Source organism: Schistocerca americana, chromosome 1 (assembly GCF_021461395.2).
Source record: "Schistocerca americana isolate TAMUIC-IGC-003095 chromosome 1, iqSchAmer2.1, whole genome shotgun sequence".
NCBI lineage: Eukaryota > Metazoa > Arthropoda > Insecta > Orthoptera > Acrididae > Schistocerca > Schistocerca americana.
Window position 1 is genome coordinate 750,394,547 of NC_060119.1, and position 25,173 is coordinate 750,419,719.

A 25,173-nucleotide genomic window follows, 5' to 3' on the forward strand; every position below is an offset into this window, starting at 1 on the left:
AAAGGGACTGTGTATGTAATACAATATTCACAGTCAACGCCTATCTTCAGGATTTCTGGAACCGGGGTGATGCAAAGCTTTTTTTTTTGATGTGTGTATTTTTCAGTGCATTAAGATTTTCGGCTAAAAGCGGACATCTCGCTCCGTCATATATTCTCAAGTTATCTACATATCTTTTAACATGTTGTCGTCTCGGTATCTTCTTATTTTTTTTATTCAAGAAAAGAATTTTCTTGCTCTGTCTTCCAAGTTACATGCGCCGTATCCGTTTCAGCGACAGACATAGTCATGTCTTCCATTACAGTGCCTTCTTTGATCCTGTCTCTAGCTGTTACGTAAACCCCTAGTACTTTTTGAGATGTGTGTCTGAATCGCTTGCTGAGCAGTTCTCAATAATTCTTGAATTTAGTTTTATCTAAAGTTCGTGTCTCTCTGTTGCAAGTCGGAGCTGGTCAAACGACAGGGCGAGCGAGTATTTCTGCACACGTGCGGAGCTGCTGTACCTGCGCAACTTCCTGGTCAAATTCTACACACTTACCAGACGCTAAAGAGGGAAACGGAACCGACACCGCTCATTGTATGTCTCTAAGCAGAGATGTCACGGCTTATTGGATTTTGTAACTACCTACTGAGGAGAAATAAAGCTGAAACATTAAAATCTATGTTTATATATGTAAAAAGCAAAACATAACTGTTTCCTCTCAAGACAAAGCACATGAAGACAGTTCTTTCCGTGCCTGTCAAGACCGCGACAGCCGGTTGACAGAGTCAACCAAGCGCCCGCTGATGTTACAAAAACTGACGCTACCTGTCTTGTAACTGATGACAGGATTACGAGACTGTTTTTATTTTAGTTTCACTAACAGCCGACCTAACTATACCAGCGTTATGGAGTTCTGTGTGAATTCAACGTTACATAGGCGAAATACGAATAATTTGGATATGAAAAAGCAACGTGAGTACAATTGTTGTAATAGCGTTGTTTTGCAATTCAGAGTTTTTTGCGAAATAAATGCCCGGATGAATACAAAACTGGCCATTAAAATTGTTGCACCACGAAGATGACGTGCTACAGACGTCAAATTTAACCGACAGGAAGATGATACTGTGATATGCAAATGATTAGCTTTTCAGAGCATTCACACAAGGTTGGCGCCGGTGGCGACACCTACAACGTGCTGACGTGAGGAAAGTTTCCAACCGATTTCTCATACACAAACAGCAGTTGACCGGCGTTGCCTGGTGAAACGTTGTTGTGATGCCTCGTGTAAGGAGGAGAAATATGTAGCATCACGTTTCTGACTTTGATAAAGGTCGGATTGTAGCCTATCGCGATTGCGGTTTATCGTATCGCGACATTGCTGCTTGCGTTGGTCGAGATCCAATGACTGTTAGCAGAATATGGAATCGGTGGGTTCAGGAGGGTAATACGGAGCGCTGTGCTGGATCCCAACGGCCTTGTATCACTAGCAGTCGAGATGACAGACATCTTATCCGCATGGCTGTAACGGATCGTTCAGCCACTTCTCGATCCCTGAGTCAACAGATGGGGACGTTTGCAAGACACCAACCATCTGCACGAACAGTTCGACGACAATTGCAGCAGCATGGACTATCAGCTCAGAGGCCATGGCTGCGGTTACCCTTGACGCTGCATCACAGACAGGAGCACCTGCTATAGTGTACTCAACGACGAACCTGGGTGCACGAATGGCAAAACGCCATTTTTTCGGGTGAATCCAGGTTCTGTTTACAGCATGATATTGGTCGCATCCGTGTTTGGCGACATCGCGGTGAACGCACATTGGAAGTGTGTATTCGTCATCGCCATACTGGCGTGTCACCCGGCGTGATGGTATAGGATTCCATTGGTTACACGTCTCGGTCACCTCTTGTTCGCATTGACGCAACTTTGAACAGTGGACGTTACATTTCAGATGTGTTACGACCCGTGGCTCTACCCTTCATTCGATCTCTGCGAAACCCTACATTTCAGCAGGATAATGCACGACCTCATGTTGCAGGTCCTGTACGGGCCTTTCTGGATACAGAAAATGTTCGACTGCTACCCTGGCCAGCACAATCTCCAGATCTCTCACCAATTGAAAACTTCTGGTCAATGGTTGCCGAGTAACTGGCTCGTTACAATACGCCAGTCATTACTCTTGATGAACTGTGATATCGTGTTGAAGTTGCATCGGCAGCTGTAGCTGTACACGCCATCCAAACTCTGTTTGACTCAATGCCCAGGCGTATGACGGCCGTTATTACGGGCAGAGGTGCTTGCTCTGGGTCCTGATTTCTCAGGATGTATGCACCCAAATTGCGTGAAAATGTAATCAGATGTCAGTTCTAGTATAATATATTTCTCAAATGAATACCCGTTTATCATCTGCATTTCTTCTTGGTGTAGCAATTTTAATGGCCAGTAGAGTATTAGTATATTATTTTTAGTGGAACACGTGCCGTAATAGTACGTGCGTCTTTCTTTTTCCGGCCCTTATTTAAAACAGAGATTCGGTTAGGATATTTTACGCTTTTTAGAGCAGTGAAATTAATTTTCAAGAAAGAGTGAATAAAGTTGTGTGTAAATTAGCATGTTTAGGGGTGTGTAAGCAGCGCGTTTACTCCTTTGCCCAGATCGAGGCGGCACAGTGGCAGGGAGGCAGCCAGCCGCGGGTATCGGGAGGGGCGAACACAGCGTCCGGCTGTCAGACGCAGGCAGGAAGGGGCCGCGTCGCCTCGCTTAGGGCCGCCCACAGCACTCCGCTACGGACACAGTGGCGTCGTCTGCACGCGACGGCTGCCTGCGGCAACTGTCCACCTGCTCGGCGACTACGCGTCCACGCCGAAGTGCCTATCTACCTCTCCCTCGTATGAATCTGTATACTTATGAATATGTGCTCGTCTTTGTAAAAATAGTGGCACTCGGAAGGGATAATCTCAAGTCGTTGCACTTGCTCCTGTGTTGAATTTCATAAGTAATCGTTTCATTTCATAGTCACCCGTCCACTTTGTGCCCTCGGGAGTACCACTCGGCATACTGCACTACGCCGAGCCACTTCACTTTATCACCCTTAATTACTTTTGACTCCGCAAACATACACTAGGAGAAAAAAAAAAGGCACACTACAAAGGAATTATCCAAAGGGAATGGAAATCAGTAGAACTAATGTACATGATAGACAAACAAATTATTACAGTTTCAGTAACATTTGATGATTTATTCAAGAGAAAAAGCTTCACAAATTGAGAAAGTCAACAATGCTTTGGTGCACCTCTGGCCCTTATGTAGGAAGTTATTTGCTTGGCACTGACTGACAGACTTTTTGGATGTCCTTCTGAGGGATACCATGTCCAACTGGAGCGTTAGATCGTCAGAATTATGAGGTGGTTGGAGGGTGCTGCCCATAGTGCTCCAAGCGTCCTCAACTGGGGAGAGATTCTGTGACCTTGCTGGCCAAAGTAGGACTGGGCAAGCAGGAAGATAAGTGGATGGGCGATATCTTGCTGAAATCTAAGCCCAGGATGGCTTGTCATGAAGGGCAACAAAACGGGACGTAGAACATCGTCGACGTACCACTGTTCTGTATGGGGTTCCTCAGATGATAGCTACGCGGGACCGCTATGTAAAGTAAATGATACGCCAGCAATAACAACTGGTTGTCAGGCTGTATGGCGGGCGACAGCCATGTCGGTGTTCAACCGCTGGTTTTGGGCGTCTCCAGACACTTCTTCGGCTTGAAATCTCACTGGCTGCGGCCGATGAGCAACGATGACTTGTCTAAGACGCACCAGACAGCACTAGTATACCAACTGGACTGTCCTCGACATAGTGCTCGACAACCAGGGGTGTCATTTCTTTCCACACAGGACCCCTTTTCTTGTCACCAGTGGCACCTTTACAGCATATCGTACGTCGACGATATTCTAAACCTCGTTTTCTTGCCCTTCCTTGCAAGCCATCGTAGGCTCACATTTCGGCAAAATAACACCCGACTGCACATGGCGAGAGATCTTATTGCTTGTATTTGTACTTGCCTAACGTGTCTAACCCTACTTTTTCCACCAAGGTCGCCGGCTCTCCTCCGCAGTCAGAACGTTTGGAACATTACTGGCAGATCCCTCCGACCTGTTCGGGATTTTGAAGATCTAACGCATCAACTGGGCAAAAACTTGTCCGATGTTCACCAGGAGGACATGAAACAACTCTACCCAATAATACAAGTGAAATAACTGCTTACAGAAGCGTCAGAGGTGGGCCAGCGCGTTACTGACTTGCTCTGTTTGTGAAGCTCTCTTTCTTGAATAAATCATCCAATTTTTATGAAACTGTAATCATTAGTTTATGGAACAAAGAGCAACTTAATTAATCCCCAACAAACATATATCAACTTTTTCTGCCAGAATAGCGGAAGGATCTGGTACAAATAGTAACACGTAACATCGTTATAATTCTAAACATAAATAACTGAGAAAAAACAGACGGTGTGGTGAGAAGTATGGAAACACCACAAGCACAACATATTATCTGACCTAATACGACGTAGGCAAACCGATGGCATTCAGTCATTTTGGAATATAAGATAAGGTCCTGTATGGTTTTCGAGGGAATCTCATACCATTCTTCCTCAAAAATAGTGGCAAGTTCAGGTAGCGATGACGCAGGTGGTTAGCGATCACGTACCGTTTTCCCCAAAGCAGACAACAAAGGCTCAATAAGACTGAGCTGCCGTGACTGTGGTGGCGAAGGCAGATGCTCACAAAACCAGTACTAGGCAATGCGAGCTGTGTAAACATGGGCGTCACCATTGAGGAACATAGCATCATCAATGGGGAACAAACATTGTACCATGGGCCATAGATACGGGTTCACAGGTAGATGCCGTGTTTCTTGACTTCCGCAAGGCGTTCGATACAGTTCCCCACAGTCGTTTAATGAACAAAGTAAGAGCATATGGACTATCAGACCAATTGTGTGATTGGATTGAAGAGTTACTTGATAACAGGACGCAGCATGTCATTCTCAATGGAGAGAAGTCTTCCGAAGTAAGAGTGATTTCAGGTGTGCCGCAGGGGAGGGTCATAGGACCGTTGCTATTCACAATATACATAAATGACCTTGTGGATGACATCGGAAGTTCACTGAGGCTTTTTGCGGATGATGCTGTGGTGTATCGAGAGATTGTAACAATGGAAAATTGTACTGAAATGCAGGAGGATCTGCAGCGAATTGACGCATGGTGCAGGTAATGGCAATTGAATCTCAATGTAGACAAGTGTAATGTGCTGCGAATACACAGAAAGATAGATCTTTTATCATTTAGCTACAAAATAGCAGGTCAGCAACTGGAAGCAGTTAATACCATAAATTATCTGGGAGTACGCATTAGGAGTTATTTAAAATTGAATGATCATATAATGTTGATCGTCGGTAAAGCAGATGCCAGACTGAGATTCATTGGAAGAATCCTAAGGAAATGCAATCCGAAAACAAAGGAAGTAGGTTACAGTACGCTTGTTCGCCCACTGCTTGAATACTGCTCAGCAGTGTGGAATCCGTACCAGATAGGGTTGATAGAAGATGTAGAGAAGATCCAACGGAGAGCAGCGCGCTTCGTTACAGGATCATTCAGTAATCGCGAAAGCATTACGGAGATGATAGATAAACTCCAGTGGAAGACTCTGCAGGAGAGACGCTCAGTAGCTCGGTACGGGCTTTTGTCAAAGTTTCGAGAACATACCTTCACCGAAGAGTCAAGCAGTATATTGCTCCCTCCTACGTATATCTCGCGAAGAGACCATGAGGATAAAATCAGAGAGATTAGAGCCCACACAGAGGCATACCGACAATCCTTCTTTCCACGAACAATACGAGAATGGAATAGAAGGGAGAACCGATAGAGGTACTCAAGTTACCCTCCGCCACACACCGTCAGGTGGCTTGCGGAGTATGGATGTAGATGTAGATGTAGATCTGATCAGGCGAAATGGTCACATTGTCCTTGCAAGAATGCGACCTTGCAGAGTAACCATTGGACGCATGGAATACCACGATATGGCAGCCCAAATCAACACCATGCCCCCACCCGACCCCCACCCGCTTCCCATGCTTCACTCCTTGTTCATAAACTCAGGCACAAGTTGTAAACAGCGTGCAACAAGGTTCGTCCGATCAAATAACATTCTTCCGCTGCTCAGTGTTCCAGGTTTTATGGCTTGGGCACCAAGCTTTCCTGTTACGGTCGTTTGAACCACTTGTGAGTGGTTTTTGAATTCCAGCTCGTTCAGCAATTTCCTGTTTTCGCTGCCCCCTTTCCTATTGTTTTGTTGCTGTTATGGTTGACAAGTGCGACATTGATTTCTGTAGTGACGTTTACGTCTGTCTTCCTCGTATTTCTATCCACAGTCCTCTTCTTTGAGTGTCTGCCACAATCACTCTAAACAATTTCGTATGCCATATGAAAATTGAAGGTGGAGAGGGGGAGAAAGGGAAGCAAAGGAGAAGGGAAGGGATTACTGATATCAGCTGCGTCGAAACACTCATGTAATTTTGTCCGCGTTGTGACTCGGTCTATGGCGTCTTTCCGATTTTCCTGTATGTGGTATAAATCTTCGATCCGGTGCCCTTTGAAACATCAAACACTTTGGCTACCTTGGTTACAGAAGCACCTATCACACGACCACTAGAATTTGTCCACGTTCGAATCTTCTTAGATCCAACATAATACAGTCACGTTTCCACAGAACACTGTTCTGACCACGACCGACACGTGCAACCTACTGAGGACATTGGAGAGATGCCGTTGCACGTGAAATACAGCAGTGCAGCCCGAAGGCTTCGCTGGCGTCTGCATTTATATTCAGCCACGGATTTATCACTCTGTTTCCATATTTTTGTGTAACCCCTCTATTTTGAATACAGGAATTTCCGTGTGTTGTTGCTGCCAGAAGTTTACACCACTCTCCACAGGGTTTTCACTTCAGCCACTGGATTCGTGCTTCAGCATTACTCTTTACGAATGTTGTAAGGGTACAGATACCGCTACTGTTCATACTGTACAGTGAAATTGAATTCGTGGCACGGCTCTGTCTTCTCGCTTGCCCAGATGGGCACGGTTGTGCAGCTAAGGCGCTGTCTTCGCGCCAGAGGCCTCTTTTGGCCACGAGCTGTCTGCAGCGGCGCCGACCAGATGAGATGCGTCCTGCGACGGCGTGATAGCGGGAGAGCAGTCTGCCTGTGCGGAAAAGTACTATGTTGGGACTATAACTTGGCACGCAGACTCCCCGGACGTCATCAGTAGAAGCAGGCAGCAGTCGGGGAACTTCATGCAGTTGTGACTCGCAGATGTTCGTTGCCAACTGCGCAGAGTGCTGTTACCCGGTGTTGACTTCTCAGTCTTCGGCTTTGTCACTGAGTTTTTCTGTCCGCCCCCGATAGCTGAATGGTCAGCGCGACGGAATGTCAATCCTTAGGGCCCGGGTTCGATTGCCGGCTGGGTCGGAGATTTTCTCCACTCAGGGACTGGGTGTTGTGTTGTCCTAATCATCATCATTTCATCCCCATCGATGCGCAAGCCGCCGAAGTGGCGTCAAATCGTAAGACTTGAACCTGGCGAACGGTCTACCCTACGGGAGGCCCTAGTCACACGACATTTACATTTTACTGAATGTTTCTGGGTCTTGTTGTAGTATTTTCATTGTGAATTTTTCGAAAATTAGCAATAATACTGTTGCTGGCCCCTTGCGGAGGTTATCTTCTGAAAAGGAAGCCGGTTATCAGAAGCTTGTGAAAGCTCAAAAACACAGGTTTGTGATACCTGTGCTGCGTGCTTACGGTACATGGCGGCGGGGCGGAGCTTGCTACTCCTCACAACCCACCTATCCCTGTAGTTAATCCTAGCAACTCTACCCATTCCCCTACCCCTCCACTCTAGCGAGATGCCAAGTTATCGATCGCGAGTAGTCCCGTCAACATCATCTGGAGACAAAAAATGTTGATGTGGCTAACAATCCCGTGGTGTGCAGCCGGTGGCCACTCATTGATGTGGCTAACAATCCTGTGGTGTGCAGCCGGTGGCCACTCATTGATGCGACAGCCGAGGTTGTCTCTATGACCGAGATCACCATGGACATTCCGGTCAGCGGTTCTTGGCAGTGTAGAGCAGAGTTCGTCGAAGGCCCCAGGCGGGCGAGGAGAGACACTGCAGCGTGAGCGCCGTGGAACGTCGTGGAGTTCGTGTTTGCAGCGTTGCAACGACCGTCGTGGACATGACCGTGCTGTACGTCGGCATCGTTTGCTGCAACGTCAGGCGGTGTCGTTTCCCATCAGCCAGAGAAGTGGAGTGGCGGAGAGCGTAGTAACTGGAGAGTTTGGCAGATGACCTAGAGTTGCACTTTGGTGACTTACATCGATCGACGTGCAACTGAGAGGTTGTGGTAGAGTAATTCATTGTTCGGCAGGTGCCGGAAGTGGTGAAGTCAGCTGTCGCCTTTTGTGGTGTGTCCATACACACTGAAACAGCACAGTGAACAGGAATTTCTCAATCGTGCTTTGGGACCGTAGTGCATCAGACAGTACTATTTTCTGTAATTCCTGTTATTGCACTCACGTAGAGTTCGTAATTCCATTAACTTAAATAATTATTAGTTTTCTGTGCTGCGCTGCGTGCCTTTTCGGAATACTAGATGTCTCAGCTCTGTGGAGTTGCTACTGTAGCATGTCAGTCACCGGTGGTAGTGAGCACCTCCTGTCTGTGGCAGTTGCTCATTTTAGTTATGCAGTGTTGCTTACGTGCCCATTTGTAAAGCTGATATGGGCTGATATTGTGATATCTGTCTCTTGGTAGGAGTCCACCTCTTTACCTCCTGGGCTAATTAAGATTATTGCTTAAGAGTATCAGAATATCTTGAATAAATTTCTGTATTATTTCTGGGCTTATTAAGATTATTGCTTAAGAGTATCAGAATATCTTGAATAAATTTCTGTATTATTGTCATGAAGAAAAGAAAGTGGAGCATCCAGAAGACTTGGTTGGCCGATAATATAACTTCGGACACGTACACATAATAGGTGACTATGTAAATGATTAAAAGTGCAATACTTTCTGTGAGGTACAGCGTCAACCAGAACGAATTAGTGTTGTTCGTGTTCACTGTTATCACCAGACTTTGTACGGTATGTAAGGGTAGTGAACAACTTCGGATGTGAGTGATCGCTGTAAAGGACTGGGATGTGTTTGCACGCGTGTGAGACTGCATTATCAGCACCTGACAGATTCTGGAAGGAGCCTCATTGGGCGTCTCTATTCTGCCGGTGTGTCGAATTGTCCAGTATGAAGATTTCAAATGGTTCAAATGGTTCTAAGCACTATGGGACTTAACATCTGAGGTCATCAGTCCCCTAGACTTAGAACTACTTAAACCTAACTAACCTAAGGACATCACACACATGCATGACCAAGACACCATTCGAACCTGCGACCGTACAGCAGCGCGGTTCCGGGCTGAAGCGCCTAGAACCACTCGGTCACAGCGGTCGACTATGAAGATTTGTTGAACATTCGGATATGCCGATGGCATGGCACTGGACTGCATGGTAACCGGAGGATAGACATACTCGGTGTAAGAGATTGCCTCGAACAGGTTTGACAACAACAATGCAGGATCGCCGTATTGTGAACCAAGCACATTCTAACTTGAGTTTCAAATGATCTATGAAACGTGTAACTAAGTACCCTCCTGCCAAGGAAGCAAAGAGCGCTGATGGATGACGCCTCATTATGTTCAACGATGAATCGAGGTCTAAAATACCTCGGTTTACCACCCTCGGCGAGTATGGCGCCGACCTGGTGAGAGATCCCATTAGTCCCATGTACTGGAGAGGCACATCAGTGTTACTCGTGGCGTCATGGCGTGGAGAGCCGCCGTTATGCCTTCTGGTCACGTATGGCAGTGGTTCAGGCAACTCTGTCACAACTCTGTTAAAATTTGGTGCCATTTTCCAAGAGGTCATAATGCTCGTGCACACATCGCGCGTATCTCTATGAACTACCTGTGTGATGATGATACTCTCGTGGCCAGCAAGATTCCCAGGTCTGTCCTAGTTAGATCGTCAGCGGGACCATCTCAGACATCGGCCCAATGCCAGTACCCGGGACATCCAGGATCAATTAAAACAGTTGTGGGCCAGCTTGCCTGAGAAGAGGATTCAACGGCCTTGTGACACCCTTCCCAACCGAAACGCCGCTTCCACTCAGGCCAGTTGGTGAGCAACGGTGTACTGAGAATTGTGCACATACTTCCAAGTTCTTTGTAGATTTAGCAGTCACTGAACTAGTAATAAGTATTTCCCCAAATCGTGAAGCTTCATTTATTTTCCTGCTCCCTTTCTTGGTGCTTCACTCATTTTGTCACTCGATGTACTACAGCTACCGGACTGAATGAGAATGAAATGCGAACGTATTAGGTTAGGCTCTACCGTGACAGTTATTGACATCAAATGAAACAACAAGTTTACTGTTACCATTTCTATTTACCTCCATGACGCGTATCATCAGGTGGATTTACATCTGATAGTATGACATATGTGTGTGTTGTGTTGCGATTTTTGGAGGAACTTGTTGCATAGTCTCCAGTGGTCACAGATTTCTTTCACTGTCATAACACATAAAATGTATACTGCCATACAAAGACGTTTAACATCGTGCATCCCCGTCAGCAACTGTGATAATTAAACATATAACACGTCAGCCTCAGTAGCAAAATGGTTCAAATGCCTCTGAGCACTATGGGACTTAACTTAGAACTACTTAAACCTAACCTAAGGACATCACACACACCCATGCCCGAGGCAGGACTCGAACCTGCGACTGTAGCAGTCGTACGGCTCCAGACTGTAGCGCCTAGAACCGCTCGGCCACTCAGGCCAGCCCTCAGTAGCAAATGGAAACGAATTTTTACCTAGGTTTCATCCAAAATATTTCGGCCTTCTTCAGAAGCTATTGGCATGCGACAGTTTACTGTTAACAGCTTCTGAAGAAGGCCGAATTATTTTGGTTGAAACCTAGGTAAAGACTGGTTTCCATTTGCAACTGAGGCTGACGTGTTATATGTTTTATATGTGTATCTAGACTGTCATATTTTGTAAACAAATATGGCATTGGCGTTGGCATATTGGCATATCTGAAACGTGTCGTGGAGATAAATGATGAGTGACTGGTAACGGTAAACTTGTTCTTTCATTTGAGAATACGAGTCACAGCCAGATCCAAACTTCCATATGTCGCCAACTACGCGTCTATGTTCTGAACTAGTACATCCACTATGTGCAGGTGAGACGTTGTACTTGAAAGCCGCTTGCCTCGCATCGGCAGAAAAGTACGATATTGCAGTGCCTGTGTTTCTCTGATTATGATGCAAATCTCCTTTGTACATGCATGCATGTCCAAAAGCACTTTGCATCGTAACCAGAATAACACAGGCCCTTCAGTAGCGTAACTCGAGTATGGGTCTGCAGCCCTGTGAAACCAGCTAATTAGCTTTGGTCGTTGTAAGCACAATCCTATGAAATCAAAGTATAATAAACGATCTCTAGCACAAACTGTTCTGATTCCAAGAAACCTTTCCCATCAGTTTTTACTTGTTAATGATTTTTTATACGGAATTGTGAGCGTTGGATTTTATAGCGCACGTGTCACAAACTTTACTATTGTGATACGTGCACCTTGAGGTTAGAGCTACCACTACGGTAGGAAACTAAAGAAGCCAGTGTTAAAGAACCAATATTAATCTAAAACCAGTGTGGGGCTAGACAAGGTCGAAAAATGTTTCAAATCCTCTAAAGGACAATACAGAACTGATTAAGTATCTCACGTGTTGAAGGGCTTCCGTCGTTAGTGCCGTAAATATCACGTATCGTTTGCCTAGTGTCCAGGGAGAGTGCGTACAAGCTATTGGAATGGCCACAACAATGTACCAAAAGCCCTCGCTTTACGTATATTTATTCCGTTATTTTTTGTCGGAAGTATATTTCTGAGACTGTTTTCTATAAGTCTGGTATTGTGGAGTTAAACTCTACGATAATACCATAACAGAAACAAAGTTAGTGTTTGTTTCTCGGTGTTTAATGAAGTTTTGAATACGCACTGCACTTAACTCCACGCTAGGCTGGTCGGAATTCATTTAAGAAAATAACGTTACAAATATGTTTGACGAGGTAAAAAAATTAAGTTAAGTGCAAAAGTTAGGTTCCTCCGTACATCTGCAGAAACGAATTGGTCTTCGTTACACGAGACCCCGAGCAGTATTCGCCGGAACTTCTTATTTGTTTACCGTTGCGCATTTAGACTTCTTATTCTACAGTATGCTTCAGACATTAACCAGACAGATTTACAATTCGGTATCCTGTGACTGATCGAAGAAATGTCATCTCCCTTCCTGTACAAGCCTTTCGTTTTTCCTTCGGTCAGTACGCATCTTTCGTTTCAATAAAGTGATGCTGATACGGGCGTAATACCGCGTGTAATTATTCCACAAGTAGCATGGAATCTGTTGGTTTTATCTCTTACTCTGATATCACAGCGTAAATAGCTAATACACTGACGGAAAAAATTGCGACACAAAAAATTATTAACGTAGAGTACTGAAATTTCGGGAATACTTTTGTCGAGGTAACATATTTAAGTGATTGACACTGCAAAGCCACAGTTTAACGTTGGCATGGCATGAGCCTTTGCAGATGATAAATGTTGGTACATTAATATCCGCTGTAACCACCAGAATGTTGAATGCAAGAGTGCAAACATGTATCCAGTGTGTTCTACATATGCCGGATGTAGGTTTGTGGGACGGAGTTTAATTCCTGTTGCACTTGGTAGGTCAATATAATGATGGTTAAAGCTGTCTGTGGATGACGCTGGAGTTGTCGGCCGATGATATCCCACATGTAATAGACTGGAGGCATACCTGACTATCCAGCAGGCTAAAGCAACACGTCAACACTCTGTAGAGCATACTGGCTTTCAACAGCGGAATGTGGGCAAGAGTTACCCTGTTGGAAAACACTCCCTGGAGTGCTGTTCATGAATGGCAGTGAAACAGGTCAGATCACCCGATTGACGTACAGTTCTGCAGTGATGGTGCGTGGGATAACCAGAAGAGTGCTTCTGCTATCTTACGAAATTGCACCTCCTACCGTAACTTTTGGTGTAGGTTCTGCGTGTTTAGCACGCAGACATGTTGGTTACAGGCCCTCAACGCTGCTCCATATAACCAACACAAAACCATCACTGGCACTAATAGCGATCAAGATTTCATCATAAAACACAACAGATCTTCACTCTGTCCTCCAACGAACTCACGCTTAACTCCACCGAAGTCGCAAAAGGTGGTGATTTGGGGTCAGTGGAATACAGGCTTCAGGGCGTCTGGCTCGGAGCTGTTCTAGAAGTAACTGATTTGCAACAGTTGTGTCACTGTGGTGCCAACTGCTGCTCAAATAGCTACTGCAGATGCAGTACGATGCGCCAGAGCCACTCCCTGAACGCGATGGTCTTCCTTCTCGACCTTCTTGCGACCATCGCTGCCAGCAGTCATGTACAGTGGCTTCATTTCTGCAAGTCTTTCTGTAGTATCGCAGAAGGAACATCCATCTTCTTGTAGTCCTATTACACGACCTCATTCAGACTCAGTAAGGTGTTGATAGTGGCATCTCTGCCGTATTAAAGGCATTCTTGACTAACGTAAACTCACCATGTCCAATTTCAAAAGTAAGAAACGCTCACGACCGTTGCGGCTTTTGTTTGAAGCAGACTTCTTTTGCATCCTCATAGTGGCTCTACTAGTGCCTCTCTTATGCGAGTGGCTCGGAATCTGATTAGACATCATCTTTCAGATGTAAAAGCACGCCTACCAACTTTCGTCTTGAACGTACAACTCCTTCATGGTGCTGTTTGTTTTTCCGTTGGCGTATGAGAAACTTACTCCCTTGGCTTACCAATAGCTGTGTTTTATCTTCATCATGGGTCTTTTCCTATGGATGCTATTACCGTTTCCTGTTCTTTTTTTGTTTTAGATTAGGAAATTGTAGAATTTTACATGTGCCGTGATGGACACGACAGCATTTTCTTGATGCCCACATAAAATCTGAATTCCCTGGCGGCTGTGTGGTACAGCCATTCGATACTGACGGCGCATTTGTTCCTGTTCTACCGACGGCAGCAAGGCAAGGGCGGCTGTGGTGAGTGAAATGATTGTATGGCAGTACCGGTCTAGAGACCCTCTCTGGGGTTGTGACTCTTGGACTGGGCGAGGCGGTATGACATCGACCAGGTGATTGAAAGATAACTGTAGATAAGTGAGAGGACCAGACCTGTCTGCCAATGAAGTTAGAAGTGTTTCTGGATTTGGTACGACTCTGAATCAACAACTGTCTCATCAGTAGTATAAGTTTAGAATATTAGGGGCTGTGACCGCCTTGGAAGTGTACCACCCAAGGGCGTATGTTTAAGGACGTACTGCACCACCCCATTGTCATGACACTGGGGCGTCTGCATGAGGTGATCGAGGCTGTCGCCAGTATAGTATCAGCATTAACTGAAATAGCATCTGACGTTTCATTTATTGAAGGAGGTGAACCCTTCCGCGCGTTTGAGCAAGATTCTTGAAGGCCCGAATAACGCGTTATATTAATAGGTCGTGTGGTATGAGTTAAGTGAAGCGGGGCGACCAAGTGAGTGAACAAGTAGAACAGTTTCTGGAACAAACAGCTTCTGTCCTCTCTGATCGCTCTGAGGAAGTATTGGCTCAAAATGCAGGAGAGAGATAGACAGCGAAGCGCTCAGAAGCAACTGCAAGCGAAACTGAATACAGGGTGAGTCAGCTAACATTAGCACTGGATACACCTTCCAAACCACAACAGACTCTGAATAACCAATTCCACAGACCAAAAGTGAGGAGAGGGGCTGGTGGAATTGGTTAATACAAACCTTTGAGAAATGTACGGAAGTACGATTTTCAACACATACTTATATTTTTTTAAACGGAAACCTGTTATTATTTTTAGCACAACTGAAAATAGAGACAAACACTTAATCAAATGTTTAGATGTGTGTGAAATCTTATGGGACTTGGCTGCTAAGGTCACCAGTCCCTAAGCTTACATACTACTTCACCTAAATTATCCTAAGGACAAACACACACACCCATGCCCGAGGGAGGACCCGGACCTCCGCCGGGATCAGCCGCACTGTCAAACACTTAATCAATGCCGTTTGTTACATTGTAAAAAGTTAAGTATATCCGGAGTAATTTGCAACGTAAAGTTCACGCTTGAAACCTCGCGCATTGTAACAAAGAAGATCTGCAGGGGTATTTTTACAAAGACTTCAATGGTTACGAGTTTGGCTGTCTCAGTGTCTGCATGTAGCTCTTGCTCGATTAGTCCTTGTACTCAGAGTAACTGTAGTACACCGTGGTACCGGACGTCTGTGATACTGTGCCGTACACAAGTGGGAATAGAAGTAAGCACTGTAGGAACGCGAGGAGGTCGCAAGTACAACAATGTGTACAGTGTTGTAAGAACTGTGAAAAAGTTTTGTTCTAACTCGTATGGTCGTAACACGCAAACGGATCCGAAACAAACCCACCACAGGAGAAGCAGGTGTAGTTGGCGTATTATCTGCTGTTCCTGTGAACCCACACATGAGTTTACGTGACATCCCTAGAGGCAGTGCAATGAGTCAAAGTAGCGTAATTCGCATGCCTCATCGTCACAAATTTCATCCGTATCGTGTGTCGCTGCATCAGCAATTACATGGAGATGACTTTAATAATCGAGTGACTTTCTCTCAATCGGCATTAACAGAGAAATCGTTGCAGTTCTACCTGTTTACCGATGAAGCAGGTTTCACAAACCACTGTGCAATGTATTTACGAAATATGCTTTACTGGTCCGTGAACAATCCTCGCTGGCTTCGACAGGTAGAACGACAGTGACCGTGGAATGTAAATGTATGGTGCGGAGTAATTGGCGACCATCTCGTTGGTCCTCACTTCATGGAAGGCACCCAAACAGCTGAAAAATACACACATCAAAAAAAGTTTTGCATCACCTCGTCTCCGAGAGATCAGGAACCTGTACAGATAATTGTAATCGAGATCAACATAATCATCATTTCCGCCTTTTTATTGCTCATGAAAACCACACATTTCATGTTGTATCACCATACAGCAAGACTTACAGAGGTGGTGGTCCAGATTGCTGTAAACACTGGCACCTCTAATACCCAATAGCGCGGTACTCTTGCATTGATACATGCCTGCAGTCGTCGTGACATACAATGCACAAGTTCATCAACGCACAAAGGGACTGTGTGTTCGATACAATATCCACAGTCTACGTGTGTCTTCAGGAGTTCTGGGAACCGGGGTGATGCAAAACTTTTTTGATGTGTGTACATCGAGTTTCTACAAAATTATCAGCAAACATTGCAGGATAATGTCCTGCTGGAAATGCGTAGACGTGTGTAGTATCAACATGATAGTGCTCCTGCAGATTCTGCAATGAACACTAGGCTGACTCTTGAGAGAATGTTCGACGAGTGTTTCATAGGACGTGGCGGGCGCATAAACTGGCCAGCCCGTTCTCCTGATCGTACAGCTTTAGACTCCTTTCTGTGTGGTACCTTAAAGGAGAACGTGTACCGTGACGTGCCTACAACCCCAGAGAATATGAAACATCGTATTGAGGCAGCCTGTGGCAACATTACAGCAGATGTACTGCCTCGTGTAAGACATTCAATACGCGGTAGATTGCAACTGTGTGCAGCAAATAATGGGCACCACTTTGAACATTTTTTGGCCTGAAATGTCAGGACACACTCTTCTACGTTCTGTAATTCAAATCAGCAAGCAATTATGAGACAGGTACAGAAATTTAAGTATCTCGAGGCACATATTGATAAAAATGGACTGGGACATACAAAAGTAAAATACAGAACACAGCAAAGCAGGAAAGTGTTAGGGTGTATGAATCCTTTTTGGTGGGATAAGAGTATTTCCAGCAGGAATAAGAAAAGATTAGGTAAGATAATGGTTGAATCAGTTCTATGTTATGGATTAGAACTATGGATCTTAAATGCGGATCTCAGAAGAAGACTGATAGCTGTGGAAATGGATTATTTGCGTAGGAGTGCCAGAATATCAAGAATGGAAAGGAAAACTAATGATGAAGTAAAAGCTAGAATGAAGGCAAATGATTCAATGATAAATAGAATTGGAAGAAAATCATTAAAATGGTACGGGCATATGATGAGAATGCCAGACTATTAGTGGCCAAAAAAAGGTTTATGAATAGAAACCACACGGCAGACGTAAGCACGGAAGATCACGACATTCTTGGACAGACCACGTAAATGGAGTAATAGAACACCGCAGCATCGACAGGGTAGATGCGCTGGATAAAGAGACATGGCGGAGGATAACAGGAATACAACAAGATTCTGTTATTAATTAATCTTTGCATTGGTTAGTCCTGTAATAATAATAATAATAATAATAATAATAATAATAATTGGAAACGAAAAACAAATTTGTAATTTTAACTATATTCTTATGTTAACGTACATTTTCTCCCAAAAAATCAGTGCCGTACAGTATTCTTCAGAGAAAAACACTAATAAAAATGTTAGCATGTGGACGTAACGTGCTGTTCATGTCTCGTCTGTGTCTACGTTGCATTATTGTTCTTTTTGTATCCCTGATTAATACGGTTCTCTCAGATACAAACGACTGAACTGCTGAGAACCTTCTCAAGCGTCAACTTTACGTTGCAAATTACTCTGGATCTAATCAACGTTTTACAACGTAATAAACGGCATATATTAGGTATTTTTTTCTATTTTCTGTTGTGCTGAAAGGAATAACAGGTTTCCATTTAAAGAAACATGAGTATGTGTTGAAAATCACACTTCCGTGCATTTCTCAATGGTTTGTATTAACCAACTACACCTACCCCTCTCCTCACTTTTGGTCTGTGGAATTGGTTATTCAGTGTTTATTGTGGTTTTCTGAGGTGATACCAGTGGTAATGTTAAGTGACTCACCCTGTATTATAGTCACCTCGAACACACAGTTATTGACAGCAAGGAGTCCACCGGACCAGGATTGCAGTAATATGTCTGCTAAAGTAACAAACCCTTTTACTTGGCCTGTTACTGTTACGGCGTAAAGTCAAGCACCGGCACGCTAGTCGGAAACGAGGGAGCAGAGAGGGCTGTGTAGAAAGCGTCAGACAACTGCACGCTGACCGACCCCTCTCCAGGACGACAATGCGACGGCAGCGGCCTCTGTGCGAAGAAGGCATAAGCACCGCGCCGACTGGTCGTGGCCCACGTCTACAGCAACATCAAGATTAGGTAGACCAGCGGCTTAGGAATTGTATATACTGAAGAACATTGTTTACTTTGTCTATCGCCCTTTGCTCGCGACACATCTGTTTAGCACAATTTTAAGAATTGTCATGTACTTCTCGTAATAAAGCTCATAAATAAGACTTGGTAGAATTGTTGTGTAGCGATGTGAGAAACAGGTTTCCTAGACACCCCATCTTTCACAATTAGGCAGGATTCAACAGTTACAAGTAGGTAGATAACTGAGATAGCTTCTCACAGATTCAGCACCTTCTGTCGATCCGAGATTATTTACAGGAGCAAGGTGAAAATGGTGACTTTGGGAGACAACGGTTCTACAAGCTGCCATACCCAATACATATAAGTCAGTCAATTCACAGTGTTAATACGGCGAGGGTGGCACAATATAGTCTCAATGAATTCTGTTAGTATACAGGGTGTGTCACGTAAGAAGTAACACCCCTTTTATTTCATGATCGATTATACGTATCGAAATGCTGTTTTCGGTAAATGTTAGAGCGTCGAGAGACACGTCCTGCTTTGTTTGGTTAATGTTCTTAGCTCTGGTGTCAACATAGATAGTGAAGCAAGTACTTTTGCTTTTTTACAGAACCGTATACTTTACGTAACTACATTAGATAGCTTTTAGATAGCTATTGAGAAAATAATTACAGTGGTAAAGCGTTTATTAAAGTCCTAAAAGAATTCGAGAAATGTCCTAAAATTTGAGAGAACGGTGGCCGGAATCGTCGTGCAAACACTGCCACGCAGAGCTATCGTGCTACGCTTTGTCAGAATATCAAACACATTTGCCTGTTTACTTGTCTGCACTGCAGGCTTCTTATTTCTACTTCAACATTCATTGCCTGCAGACATGTACACCAATGAGGAGAGTTTGAATATACTATTTTTAAATAGAGAATGTAAGGGAATTGCCGTAAAAGCAATACATCGGTATAAGGCTATCAGTCTGGACGGCCAACGTCCGACGTGCCAGGCAGTTGCGCGAATTATTAAGACGCTAGTACGAACAGGCTATTTGAACGTCAAAAGCAGGACAAGAAAGAAGACTGCGATTGACAGAGAACGCGAAGAAGCTGTTCTATCTATGACGCTAATGAATCCTTTCAGTGGTACGAGACATATTGCCAAAGAATACGGAATCATCCAGGAGAGTGTCATTCGCATCTTGCATCGACAGAATTTCCATACCTAGCATCTATCACTACATCAGGCACTTGACGACCGCGATTTCAAACGTCGAACAAAATTTTGTCGGTTTGTCCTTTATCAACTGAGAGGCGGCCCAACGTTTTTACGAAGTGTGAAGCAAAGTTTACCAATCACGCTAATGTAAATTTGCGTAACATAAACTACTCGACAGCCAAAAATCCACTGGCTTCTTCAGATACAGCATCAGTGGCCGTGGAGCGTATACGTATGGTGCGGCATCATAGGAAATTATATTATGCTACCTTACTTCACCTCAGGCGTTCTAAATGGACTATGCGCACTTTCTGATGAACAAATGGCTCTGAGCACTATGGGACTCAACTGCTGAGGTCATAAGTCCCCTAGAACTTAGAACTACTTAAACCTAACTAACCTAAGGACAACACGCACACCCATGCCCGAGGCAGGATTCGAACCTGCGACCGTAGCGGTCTCGCGGTTCCAGACTGTAGCGCCAGAACCGCTCGGCCACCAGCGGCCGGCTCTGATGAACATTTTACAGGTTCTTCTAGAAGAGATACCACTTGATATTTGGCGGTATATGTGTCTGCAGCACGATGGTTGCCCAGCTCATTCTCCCCGTGTTGCAAACGCAAATATTGAATGAGAACTTTCCTGGACGTTGGATAGGACGAAACTCAGTTATCAAATGGCCTGCGAGGTCCGCATATTTGACTCCAAAACAAAAAAAACTGGTGTCCAAAATTAAAGCAACAGACCGCTATTTCCCCGTCCTGAGTCTAGTTCACGATATAATCATGCAGACTGTCAACAGATGTGTGTACCATCGTATTCTATACGGAAGATAACATTCCGGTCAACGGGAAACGACACCGACGATGACGTCAGGGCACCTATCAAACGGAGTAGTGTTTCTCGGGTAGTAGCACATCCACAATTGTTGTGTACACAGCACAGACAGTGCAGTAAGGCACAGGAAACACGCCTACCATACACTCTGCGGTGGAGGGCCATAGGAAGAATGGAAGCAGGACAGTCGCAAACTCATGTGGCCCGATGGCTTAACGTGAATCGTTACGTTGTTTCTCGGATGTGGCCACAGTTTATAGAGACCGAAATGAATCACGAAGACCAGGGCACAGCCGACCACGTGTGATCTCAGGAAGAAACGACCATTCGTTGACTGTAAGGGCACGACGGTACGCCTTAACACTGCGCAGAAAGTGGCACATATCCTCGAAGTATCCACTGAACGTGTTGTACCGAGGCTAACGGTGTAGAGAAGTCTTTGACAGAGTGGCCTTCATTGTGGGAGACATGCTGTATTTGTACCTCTGACGTGCCTTCACAGAAGGGAACGTCTAGAGTGGAGTCATGTACGAATGCATGCTTTCGCGGCGATATCCGTTAATCTCTCTACGCACGTTGGACACTGTGGACACCATATAAAGAATACGGCGGTCTTCATCAAACGGATTAAAGGTCTGCGACTTGCTGAAGGGAATATTATGTTTAGCTTCGATGTGGTTTCTTTATTCACGTGTGTCCCTATCACAGACTCTATTGACTTACTGTCCCAGCTCTTTGACGACACCATCGTGGCTTTATTTAAGCACACTCTGAAGTCATCATATTTCTTACATGATGGAGAATATTTTAACCAAACTAACGGCGTGGCGATGGGAAGTCCATGAGCTCCAGAAGTAGCCAACCTGTTTATGGAGCCTTTCGAAGACATCGCCTTGGGCACGGCTCCAGAACAGCCGAGCTGTTTTTATCGCTACTTCGACGATTCCTTCGTCATTAGGCCACATGGACAAGAAAAGTTAGAAGAGTTCCTGGAGCGCCGGCCGGAGTGGCTGAGCGGTTCTAGGCGCTACAGTCTGGAACCGCGCGACCGCTGCGGTCGCAGGTTCGAATACTGCTTCGGGTATGGATGTGTGTGATGTCCTTATGTTTGTTAGGTTTAAGTAGTTCTAAGTTTTAGGGGACTGATGACCACAGCAGTTAAGTCCCATAGTGCTCAGAGGCATTTGAACCATGTTCCTGGAGCACCTGAACAGCATCCACGACCACATCAACTTCACAATGGAAGTAGAGAAGGAGGGTTCCCTGCCGTTCTTAGACGTGCTTGTCCGCCGTAAACCCAATGGGTCTCTAGGTCATAGCGTTTACCGCAAGCCCACCCACACGAATCGGTATCTGCACGCCACCAGATTCCATCACCCAGCGCAGAATCAGTCAGTTCTGAGGACCTTACTACATCGAGCTGAAACCGTCTCAGACACTGAAATCTTGCCGAGAGGATTGAGCCACTTACGTAAATTTTTTAAGAAAAACGGTTACAACAACAAACAGATCTCACAAGCAGTGTCATCCAAGCCTCAAAGGAAGAAGACCTCTGAAGAAAACACCAAGCAGGTTGCATTCTTACCGTTTTGTTGTTCGACAACAGGGAAGATTAGTCGGTTCCTGAAGAGGCATAAAATAGATACAATTTTCAGGCCTGCGGCAAAGATCCGACAACTAAAGAAATCCGTGAAAGACGATGTAGGCCTCAGAACGCCAGGAATTTACAAGATACCGTGTGGATGCGGGAAGTTCTATGTCGGCCAGACTGTTCGCTCTATTGAACAGCGCCGCATAGAACATGAAAGGTGTTACCGTCTGCGCTATCCTGAAAAGTCAGCTGTAGCTGAACATGCTCTGTAAAACGGACACCGAATTGCATTCTTTGAGACGTCTATTATTTGGTTCAAGTGGCTCTGAGCACTATGGGACATAGCATCTATGGTCATCAGTCCCCTAGAACTTAGAACTACTTAAACCTAACTAGCCTAAGGACATCACACAACACCCAGTCATCACGAGGCAGAGAAAATCCCCGACCCCGCCGGGAATCGAACCCGGGAACTCGGGCGCGAGAAGCGAGAACGCTACCGCACGACCACGAGCTGCGGACACAACAACACCTTGAATAGAGACGGTGGATTGCAGCTGAGTACAGCATGGGATCCGGTGTTGAGGGAGTTGAAGCGGGCCCGGCGGTCGCGCGGCCAAAACATTACCATATATGGTGCGGGACCGAACACCAGTGACGTCACGAGCGACGGCGCGGCTATATAAGCACGGCAATGACAACCACACGACAGTCATCCACTTGACAATGGCAGAGGAGAACTCTGCCGAAAGCTCGTGGGCAGTAAACCACTTGATGTGGCTTGAAACCCGATTATCTTTTATTAATAGAGTGAAGTCGTCAGCATGCTGTCTGGAAATTCGAAAAGTGGTCCAATGTACTTTTCACAGAAGCGTCCCGGTTTGGTCTGGAGAAAGGTTCTCGACGGATTCACATCTAAAGGGAATGTGCAACACAATTTGGAGACCGGGAAAGTTGAGAAAGAGACCGATATCGAGGAAGATGTTGTGGGCAGGGATTATGTTGGTTACTCGAACATCTCTTCATGAAATTATACGGTAGAATCGGAAAGGTTTAACTGCTGTTAGATGTGGTGACGAGGACCTGGGGCTTGATGTACGGTTGTTGCGAGGTGCTGCGCGCCATTTTGGAAACGGAAGGTATTGTACGGATGGCTGGCCAGCTCACTCTCCCGATTTGAATTCGATAGAGCAAGTGTGGGATGCACTAGGGAGACATATTGCATCATGTCAGCATCCACCAACCACTCTCCAAGACTTGTGACAGCTCTGCAGGAAGAATGGGCGTTTTGGCCTCAACATGACATTGATGACGTTATTCACAGCCTGCTCCGTCGTTGTAAGGCCTGTATTGCTAGTCGTCACATCAAATAGTGAGCACATTAACCAGTGCGTATGCAAATCTGTTACAATGGAAAAAACGAAGAACGTTTTCGTCTACTGTTATGCATGTTGCAGTTGTTGACGTTCTGTATTCTTTGCAGAAGCAGACATAATGTCTGATAGGATAGCCACAATCAGTGATGTTACAATGTAACTTTCAATCCATCTTGATTGAAAAATGTTTATTCATACGACCGGTTTCGGTTCCTGTAGAACCATCTTCAGATCTGCTATTTCGGTTACAGGAGTAACCCGTCCAAATACAGCAACTTTCACATGCTGCGTCACATCACGTGATTTGGACGGTTTACTCCTGTAACCGAAATAGCAGATCTGAAGATGGTTCTACAGGAACCGAAACTGGTCATATGAATAAACATTTTGCCATGAAGACGGATTAAAATTTATATTCTGTATTTTTTGCATTGTTTCTACTTTGCTATCACCCGTTTATAATATTTTGTGGGAAAATAAAGGCAACCTTTCAAAATTTCCGTTTCTTAATTTAATTTTGGACATCAGTGTAGTTCGAAAACCCTCCACGAACGATAATCTGTCACTAAATATAGCTTTCATGGTAGGATAAATGACGACGGAAAGAGGAAGAACAAAATTTCCATTATTCACGAAACGAAACAGAGCTACGTCTGTTAAGACAAATTATTTTTGAATGCATTGTGGGAGTGAACAGTGATCAAAGTGTTACAAATATTTACTATCAAAAACAGTCTCGATCACAATTTATTTATTACGGTGATGACCGATTTGTGGTCATCTTCAGACCAACGAGTAAGGACCTCCTTCTGCTGGAGAATCTTCAGACCAACGAGTAAGGACCTCCTACTGCTGGAGAAACACTCCAGCAGGAGGAGGTCCTTACTCATTGGTCTGAAGATGACGACGGTAGTGGTCGAAACCAGTCACTGTAATAAATAAATTGCGGTCAAGACTGTTTTTGATAGCAAATATTTGTTAAGACAAAGACTGCACAACTTTTAATATCGAAGAGTCCGCAAACCGACGGAAGGAGGAGGAGGCCAGTACGCTGTGGTGGTAGGCGCCTACCTTCATGACGTCGTACTGCTGTTGGTTGCAGTCGACGCGCGATGGCCCCTCGGGCACGGCGTTCAGCCGCTGGTCGTCCTCTCCCAGCGGCTCTGCTTGCTTCGCCAGCACCAGTGGCGGCGGCGGGGGCGGTGCCAGGTCTGCCGGTGAGGCGTCTGACTCGGCGTCCGCAGCCGGTACACCGCTGCTGTCGGCGAGCGCCGCCGGCCGGGGGGCGCCTGCTGGCAACAAGCACAGTCCAACCAGTTTCGTTATCTCAATAATCAAATGTTACAGACAGTGTGGTGATAAAAGCCATGTGATGCCTCTTATTATCATGTCGGATCTCTTATTGCCTAGCGTAGTGGAGCAACTCGTCGTGGTATCGACTTAGCAAGTCGTGGGAATTCCCCTGCAGGAATACTGAGTCATGCTGCTCTATAGCCGCCAATAACTGCAAAAGTGTTGGCCCCGTGCAGAATATTCTGCGCGAACTGATCTCTCGATTATGTTCCATTACTGCTCAATGGCATTTTCGTCTGGCGAGCGGGATGGCCAAACTATTTGCTCGAATTGTCCAGCATATTCCCCAAACCATTCGCGAAGAGTTGACGTGGGGCATTCTCATCCATAAGAATTCCATGTATGTTTGGGAATATGAAATCCATCAACGACAGCGAATGGTCTCCATGTAGCTAAAACT

At 45.2% G+C, this 25,173-nt stretch overlaps 1 protein-coding gene across 1 annotated transcript in view; it reads right to left on the reverse strand.

Annotated features, from left to right (window-relative positions):
- The window catches only part of LOC124594023 (follistatin-related protein 5-like), a 227,429-nt gene extending 202,640 nt beyond the window's left edge, over positions 1-24,789 (reverse strand). Inside the window, exons 1-2 of the mRNA XM_047132378.1 lie at positions 24,770-24,789; positions 24,492-24,678 (exon numbers count right to left, since the gene is read on the reverse strand). Coding sequence (XP_046988334.1) covers positions 24,492-24,678; positions 24,770-24,789 — 207 coding nt within the window. The remainder of the gene's footprint in view (positions 1-24,491; positions 24,679-24,769) is intronic.
- Positions 24,790-25,173: the final 384 nt, after the last annotated feature.